The following is an 8,610-nucleotide window of genomic DNA, read 5'->3' as shown; positions in this document are numbered from 1 at the left end:
GTGTGTGTGTGTGTGTGTGTGTGTGTGTGTGTTTTCTATCAGAGAAGGAAGCAACCGAGCAGTGTCATGATGTTTGGATAACAGTTACTGCAACACAGCTTTTCTCCAATCAAATGTTTACTTTAATTATGAAATTTGTTTCATGTGTTTCATCAGCTTTTTAAAAGAATAAATCTTAGACTGTGCAGGGTGCGAGACAGTGTGAGGTGTCACTCAACTCTGGGCTGTGTGGAAATGGCTTAAATCTGCATAAGTGTTCCGCTTAATATTGAGATGATTGAGTTAATTTATGGGTCTCTGTGAACAACCTGTCCAGGATAAAACCCGCTCCTTGCTCAAGCATTTACAAGATAAGTCACATTGTGTTAGTATGTTGGTGTTCATGCTGATCATGGTGATAAAAATGCACGATGATAATCTTGTTTTTGTTAATCACAATCCTGTTGTTGCATTCTGTAGCTCTGCCGTCAGTCAGAAGCTTGTGGGTGTCCAGTTCTTTCCCTGCTATGAAGGGCCTATTGGTCCAATGGGAGAATCCCACAGCCTCACCCTCTGTCCCGCCTGTCAGTCATCTTGCTGTCCAGTGGCGCGACGAGACTCGTCCATCCACCATCCGCTGGACCACAGAGGACAACAAAACCACCTCCACTGTCATACAAGGTACAACTGCGTTGGAATATCCAACTATGCAGAGGACATACTCCTTCTGTATGTTTCAGTTGTTCATGTTTTACTCAAAACATGCATCAGTTCGTGTGATGGTGTCACAAATTCAGCAGAGACATGCACTGTTGACACTTGATTTTTCTTTGGCAGGTCAGTACATATCTCTATATATCTGGATACTTTGGGCTTTGCAAACAGCTTAAAAAGAAAATATAAGTTGAAATGATAAAAAGCAGTTCAAAAGACTTTTACTTTTAACAATTACAAAAAGACCATTTTAAATAAAAGTGTGTCCCCAATGGAGCCTGGTTTACTCTTTAGTTGAGGTGAATAGATATTTGGAACATAAACGTCATATTGTATTTCCAGCATGTACAACGTTTACTTACAGTATATGTGGGATGTTTACAGATGTTGACCCTGATGAATCCTACCTGATTAGTGTGTTCCCCATCTACCCCCATCAGCAGTGTGGACCTCCTCAGCTGCTGCCTGCCAGTCTGCAGCAGGGAGGTAAACATGCATCCAGCCTTTCAAACAAAGCACAAAATAATAACTTCATCCAGTTAAACCTGCAACCCTCAGCTAAGACCTTATCATTCAAGTTGGCATTATTACTTTTATCAACACCTTACTGGAAGGATAAGTATGTATATAAGTATGGGAATACGGCTTGCCTAAGATTAAACTGAAGATAGTTCCTATGGCAAAATGGTCACAGCATGTATGGATTACAAAACGGCCTACCGGGCACAGGCTGACTCCCAAAATGTTGCTGAAAAACCAAATCTATCGCAAAGAGAAGCTAAATGACGCAGACATAGACAAAACAACTTCAAAAAATACAAATTTACTGCAAAGAGATACAACATTACTACAGAGATTGGGAAAAAAACCCCACAAAGATATGCTAAATTATTGAAAATGAACATAAAACTAGGGAGGCACATTTTTTTTTAGATTATGGATAAACGTGTTGATTATTTTCTCAATTAATCGACTAGTTGTTTGGTCTGTAAAATGTTAGAAAATTCTGAAAAATCTGTGTTCTCCAAAGCCCAAAATGATTTCCTCAAATGTCTTGTTTTATCGACAACTCAAAGCTCTTCAGTTTACCGAATACTGGAATCTGAGAATTTAAGACGATTAATAGATTATCAAAATAGTTGCTGATCAATAACTACGAAAACACACAAAATGGCCACATAGACATGCAAAACAACTAAAACCATTACAAAGGGATGCAAAATGATTCTTTGAGACTCTCTCTTTGAGTTTGGGTATCTTGTTCCTGTACTGGGGGGGCTTACCAGTCTGTGTTTAGACCTTATTATTAAGGAAGTTTGCTGAGATTGGAATCAGAGATGACATTATGTTTATTGGGGATTTACTGTATAAAATTCATTCGGTCCATTGTTTTAACAGGATATATTGGGCACCGCCACAAGACAGAAAACCTTCACATAAACGTTAACAGGAAAACTTCTTGTGTGTCTTCTCAGCACTGATGGAGCCGGTCCAGCTGAAGGTGGGGGCCGTGACCAAAACCACAGTGACAGTGGTGTGGGTGTGGCAAAGGAAGGCTGGACCAATCAGAGTCAACAGATACAGAGTCATGCTGACAAAGGAATCAGAGAGCGAAAGTAGGTTGACTAAGTTTTCTCCCTGCTGTCGGAAAGTTCAAAAGAAATCTGTTGTTTCATTAAATGAAAAGTTCTTGTTTTTTTTTTACAATCTGTATAAATACAAAGAATGTCCACTCTTCTCCAGCGCTGTCTTTGTGGCCGGACCAATGGCAGCTCACCTTCAACAACCTGGAACCCAACACTGAGTATTCTCTTCTCCTATTGGCTGATGATGTTTCTAGAAACATCATCCCTGTGAGGACAGACTTTGGTGAGTTGAACTGGTTTTCTAAAAGCAGAATGTGATTTAATGATGTCATTTTTGGAAAACGTTTAAACTGTTGGATGCTGAAATATAACCACCTCTCGATAAACAGGAATGAGAAGGGTCAATGAATTGTTTTTTGGTGGCTCTTGATTTTCTTTTCTTTTTTTAAGATTAGTTTTGGGCTTTTCCACCTTTAGAACAGCTAGATGAGAGAGATCCATATACAGGAAATTGTCACAGGTCAGATTTGAACCCTTGACCTCTGTGTTGAGGCATAAACCTTGACGTACACGTGCGACTGAGCCAACCTAGCCACTGATTTTTTTTTTCCCATCATGTACAACAAGAAATAGTTCATTTGACATCTGAATCTGAACAACGGAAAAGTGGAATTTTGTATTTTACATTATGAATTAAAATAGAATAATCACTAATAATTGTTGTATGTTGTATAATCACCTTAAATAAAATATAACATAAAAGGATTCTACAAGGTCCGAGTGTTTCCCATCACTAATTTACTGTGTCATCAACAGTGTGAGTGCAGGTAGAGGAATAAATGCATTTCAACACAACAATCCTTTGATTCTGAGCTAACTTGGAATGTTTTATTTCAGATGAGATGCCAGCGGTGGCTACAGCGACTCCTCTGTTGCTGCTGGCCGTCATTGTGTTCATCATCTCCATCCTGTCCAGGACTGTGTGAGTCGACACACACTCATGGTCACATCTGAAGGCACATGCACCTACAGTGTTCTGTTACTGTTGCTGCTGATTGGTTGGATCCATTATTTGACCACATTTTGTGAACTAACTTAGCATCCCTGTCCAAAGAGAGTTATGGAAGGTAGAAATATGTCAAGAATGACAAGAGTATTTTGAAAAGCAAATTAAACATATACACAAAAAGCCCTTAAAATCACATAAATGGGCCTTTGACTTTCTTAGTGTTTTTAGCTTAATTAAATTAAAATCCATCAAAAATACCATTACTCACAGTGTAAAAACCAATATACTCTTTTGGAAGAAAGAGTTAATAAGTCTTTATTGATACAGCTAATGCATAGCAAAGAGTAAAAAAAAAATCAAAAAGTTATACCAGCAATACCATTACTGTGCAGGTACAAGTCGTACTTCTTCCCCCCCATCTCCAGCCCCCAGGGCAGTAAGACAGGCCGGTGGCTGATGGACCCAAACCACCCGGTGAGTTTGGTTTTCTTTAATCTTGGGTGTGATTGATGTTTTGGCTCGTGCATTCCCAGGTCATCAAGTGCTCTGCTATCCTCAGCTTTACAGACGAATCCAACAATCCTGTTGATTCAAATCTGCATCTTTTTAACTCTGCAGTTTTGACTCCTTTCACAAATTTTAAAAAATATTTAAAAATGAGTTTGTGCTAGATGCCTGGCTGTTTGTGCATGGCTGTCAAGGTTCAACCTGCGGGGCGGGTCCGGGTTTCGGAGCTAAACACGTAGCGGCCCGGGCCCCTCCACGGGTTGGTGTTCTTACGTGATGTGCTGTTTTGTGTAATGAGGTCATGAATCTGTGAAATGTTGATGTAATATATTAGTATACAATGTATCTGCTGCATGTAGTACTTTTTAAAATATATACTGTTTATTTGGATTATTTTTTTAGAAAGGCCTGACCAGGGAGTGGGGGTGCAGATTAGCCTACTGGCTAGAAACCTTTATGCAACACATCTACACATATTGTTATGGCTTTGACTGTTAAAATGACTGTATGCATGTAATAATGTGCACTGCATTGTCCCTGACAAATAAACAACAAATTAAAAGTGTTAGTTTTACATAGTGTTCCTTTAACATGGTTAAAGTCAGTCATTGTTAGTATTATTTGTGTTATCGTGATGGTTCCCCTCTCATTAATATTGGTGGCAGAATATGGAGTCCTTCTCTGAAATTGGACAATATGTGACTCTTCATTTTCATTTAATTTAGGGGGGGACTGTTTACAACTCTTTAATGATGCTTTATGATGTTCCATTCACATATTTAAACCCCTCAAAGAGTGTTGTTTTTAAGGCTTTAAACGGTTCTTTATATCCATTAACTCTTTCCTGATTAAAATTGAATCCATTCTTCCCCTCAACAGAAAACTGCAGAGAGAAGCCTCCTGGATATTGAGGCGTTCCAGGTGACAGACATACTCGGACAGAAGAGTCCCATCACGATCTGTCCGAACTCCCAGCCTTCCTCAGAGGAGGACCTACGTGAAGACACCTCTCTGTTGTCAATCAGCCACCTCATCATCAAACAGTCAAGCCTAGAACTGAACCCAGATTATATTTCTGATGCTCCAGTGATCACAGAGGACCCGCTGGTTTTTCTCCAGTCCTACCACGCTGACTACACAGTGAGCTGCCAACATCCTGACACAGTTTTCCCATATGAGGACAGCTGTGTGGCCGACACTGCTCTGCTGCATCAGACACATGAAGGCAACAGCTACTTTCCTCAGAAAGAGGAAAAGAGTTATTTTTCTGAGAAGGAAATCGTACTGAAATGTAATTTTTGTGAATTCATGCCCAACAGTCACTGTGCTTATCAGATGGCCTGTGAAGCTGAGTATGTTTCTTCCTTTCTGGGGAAAACGGATGTGTAAACAGTGAGTGGACACCGGTCTTATCTGATCTGTGAGACTGATTATGGACAGTGTACTTCAATGCAACATGCCGGGCCAAACAGAGGTAGAAAAGTAAGAGAAATAGCAGAGAATTCTAATAAGGGGAGATCTTCCACTCTCCTGATACTACCGGTTTCTGAAGTGATTCCAGTTCCACTATGGTTCTATATGAGGGCGCTCACAGCGCAGAATTAATGGTGGTCTATGGAGCTATACCCCTCAAAATCCACTTTTCTCAGGATATAATTTTTTGTTAAATAATTTGAATGTTGCATTTGAAAGGGGAGGCTAAGAAAATACACTCTGCTGGCTTTTTTGTTCTAAAAAGCCTTTTAAAATAAACAGAGTCCCTTCCATTTTTCTCTCGACGCATCGACAACACAGGTTAGGCTCTCCTTGTCAATACACGTGCTAGAAAGAGGTGTGCTAATGTTTTAAAAACCCTGCAGAAATATTCACTCTGACAATCTGGCTCCGCTTCGGATGCCATCAAGCGGGATCTATGGTCGTAATCAGTCCATCACTGACCAATCAGCATTCATTAGCAGAATGCTAGCATGTTATGGTCAACAACTCAACCTGTAACCCATTGAAAGGACAAAAGTACTCGTCCATGTTGAACTTGCAAGAAATACAATCAAATCTGAGATTTCTCAACGGCAATCAGTCGAAAGAGTCAAATTTAGCCGTCTAGCTTCATAGAGTCCCATTCATATTGTACTGGAACGCAATCACCCCCAGTGGAACTCTGGTGGAACTGCAACCAAATTCGGTACAATGGGTGTCCTTAACCACTAGAGGGGCAAAGCACATTGCTTTGGCTGGTGGGTGGCACCTGAATTAAAAGAGTTTATTCTCGTTTTTGTGGCCATTTTAAGAACTCTCAGATGCGGGCTTAGGCGTTCAGACTGGGACCAGACCTGCGTTAAAACATTGGTGGGGGCTTGTTACTTTAGATTCAGATTCAGATTCAGAAATACATTATTGATCCCCAAAGGGAAACTCTGTGTCACAGTAGCACCAGTAGTAAGAAGACCGAGACGGAGCACTGCAACAGGCAGCTTGCACGTTAGTGCATGCGCACACGTCACTTCAGATTCCAGCGAGATGTGAAAGATCTTGAAGGTTTGTTTCAGATGGCAAAACACTGCACAGTGGTTTGCAATATTTTATCTTTTGTCACAAGGTAAACAATAGAATTATGCCATTCCCGTAACAAAGTGAGAGGGATATTTGCTTCCACGCATTTGGTCACAGCAGCATCTTGCTGAATGACACAGAAACTTTGTTTCTGCTGTGTTGAGCCAGAGCCTTTGGTGTTGGCACCCCAATGGCTTCATTCAAAGGAATCAAGGGGCTGCAGGGTTAAAACTCTGAACACAGTCAAGGTGTGTTCAGACTCAGTACAAAGTGAACTTTGTCTAGCTTTATTTGCATGAATTTGTTTGTGTAGAGTTGCCACTGAGCTATGGGGGCTGCACGATATGAGGAAAATATCTATCTGCGATGATTTTGACTGATATTGCGATTGCGATATAGTTCACGATTTTGGATCGAATGATCTTTTGTATAATTATTCTCATTTTCATTGTAAATTATTATCATTGAAAGAAATTAAAATGATTAAAGTGTGATTTTTGTGACGGTCTGTACCAAACAAAGATTCTTTTCTGTAGTCTGTAGGATAGGATTTGTAGGCCGGGACGTCTCTGCAGCACCACAGTACTTAATTCAGAATGGTTTGACACATATTTTGATATTAACAAATATTATGGAAGCTAGGTAAGGGGTAACATCATGGCAACATGGACACAGTACCATGTTAAACAAAATATTGCCGCAGACAATGGGAAGTTGTCATATTAAGCAATTTAATATGTCCAGTTCATTTCAAATTTCATTTCATTTTATAGAAATGTATTGTGCGTCAATTATCAGAACGAGTGATCGGCCATTTTGTTATTTTGACCGCACAGTAGAAAATAATAATAAGCTTCCATCACTGCACATTAACTGCAGATTAACATGGCAGAATTAAACTTGTTTTGATTTTATAATCAAACAATTTATCTTCATAGCTTAGATTTCTTCGACAACATTTACATTATTAATTTACATTACATTAATACATTTGTGAAGATGGCTGACATTTGACAAAGAAACCAATCAGTCAAAGCTGAAACTTAGATGCTGTGATACTGATTTATGGTGGAGTTTAAATTGTATGTCTAGATTTGCTTAAAATAGTGGATGGAATAGTTTAATATCCCAGTCTATGTGTATGTAATACATTTGCTTTTGTCTAACTGCAAATTACATCTTTCTGCAACAGTGTCCTTTAACTTTGCACTATTATTTGATCCATTGTCACACTGCAGTGCATTTAAAGGATTTGTACTTATACAACCCACATTATAGCACCGTGTCGTGTACAACCTGAAAAATCTGGTGATTCCCTCGGCTGGCAGCTGCTTCGTCGTAATAAAGCAGCAATCAGACATAGACCCATCTAGAGGGCTAAAGGTTAGAGGTTAGAGTTTATGCCGATCCAGTGTCTGATCAGCTGGTGGGCGATGGTCTGTCTGGGAGGGATGGTCAAGGCCGGATTGGCTCCTCTGAATGAGTCGATCACCTGAACAAAAAAAACAAAATAAGAGTTTAGATTCAGAGTTTGACTAAACACGCGCATTCTTTTCCTGAACATATGAAAAATAAATTGTTTATTGTAAACTTTATTGTCTCCTCCTGCAATCCATCATCAATACTACAGAATGTTAATGCAGACTTTAATGTCCGCCTGGTTGTGACTGGACGGTTCAGGGAGAAAAAGATGCAGTTTCAGATTTACCAGTGTTGACTGGTCAAACTTTGGGTTCTGTAGAATTCATGTTTTCTTCAGTTTAACTAGCAGAAAATGTTTAAATTGTCATGAAATTATGATTGTGGGATAGCTGAAAGTATGACTAAATAATATGGCTAAAAGCTCTCTAAGTTGGTAAATTCCTACTTATGCCTGATTTATGGTTCTGTAGATCCATAGATATGGAACCTGCGCCGAACCTTACGCCATAGCATGACGTGCACCTTAGAAATAAAGTTTGATCGATTGATTGATTGACTGAGTGCTTTAGTGTCCATTAACCATAGTAAAATTTATGATTGTACCTGTTGTCGTGGGAACCACCGAGCTTCCTCAATCTCATTCTCGTCTACTTTGATGTCAGTTGATATAGCGACAGCGAGGCAGCCAATCATGAGGTTAGAGGGCATCGGCCAGGGCTGGCAGGAGACGTACTGAACCGGTCCCACCTTCACGCCACTCTCTTCCTCCACCTCCCTCCTCACCGCCTCCTCCATCGCCTCCCCTGCAGGAGAGGGCAGGTTTGGGTTCAGGCATTTAGATTA

General features: G+C 40.0%; 2 protein-coding genes across 6 annotated transcripts in view; one reads left to right on the top strand and one right to left on the bottom strand.

The window, feature by feature from the left end:
• Nucleotides 1–5,610, top strand: part of LOC116689052 (interleukin-6 receptor subunit beta) — an 11,482-nt gene extending 5,872 nt beyond the window's left edge. The window contains exons 9-15 of one of the 2 annotated variants that reach the window (XM_032515364.1): nucleotides 460–660; nucleotides 1,078–1,179; nucleotides 2,169–2,309; nucleotides 2,437–2,562; nucleotides 3,177–3,261; nucleotides 3,681–3,762; nucleotides 4,675–5,609. In XM_032515364.1, coding sequence (XP_032371255.1) covers nucleotides 460–660; nucleotides 1,078–1,179; nucleotides 2,169–2,309; nucleotides 2,437–2,562; nucleotides 3,177–3,261; nucleotides 3,681–3,762; nucleotides 4,675–5,184 — 1,247 coding nt within the window. In that variant the 3' untranslated portion in view covers nucleotides 5,185–5,609. Of the gene's footprint in view, nucleotides 1–459; nucleotides 661–1,077; nucleotides 1,180–2,168; nucleotides 2,310–2,436; nucleotides 2,563–3,176; nucleotides 3,262–3,680; nucleotides 3,763–4,674 lie in introns of both variants that reach the window. The other variant, XM_032515365.1, reaches the window with a different exon arrangement.
• A 2,095-nt stretch (nucleotides 5,611–7,705) lies between these two features.
• nudt12 (nudix (nucleoside diphosphate linked moiety X)-type motif 12) overlaps nucleotides 7,706–8,610 on the bottom strand; it is an 11,174-nt gene continuing 10,269 nt past the window's right edge. For all 4 annotated transcript variants that reach the window (XM_032515375.1, XM_032515374.1, XM_032515372.1 and 1 more), the window contains 2 exons: nucleotides 8,371–8,570; nucleotides 7,706–7,837 (listed from right to left, as the gene is read on the bottom strand). In XM_032515375.1, coding sequence (XP_032371266.1) covers nucleotides 7,730–7,837; nucleotides 8,371–8,570 — 308 coding nt within the window. In that variant the 3' untranslated portion in view covers nucleotides 7,706–7,729. The remainder of the gene's footprint in view (nucleotides 7,838–8,370; nucleotides 8,571–8,610) is intronic.

Source organism: Etheostoma spectabile, chromosome 5 (assembly GCF_008692095.1).
Source record: "Etheostoma spectabile isolate EspeVRDwgs_2016 chromosome 5, UIUC_Espe_1.0, whole genome shotgun sequence".
In the NCBI taxonomy this organism is placed as follows: domain Eukaryota; kingdom Metazoa; phylum Chordata; class Actinopteri; order Perciformes; family Percidae; genus Etheostoma; species Etheostoma spectabile.
The sequence above is the reverse complement of the archived record's forward strand: the minus strand, read 5'-3'. Positions and strand labels throughout refer to the sequence as shown.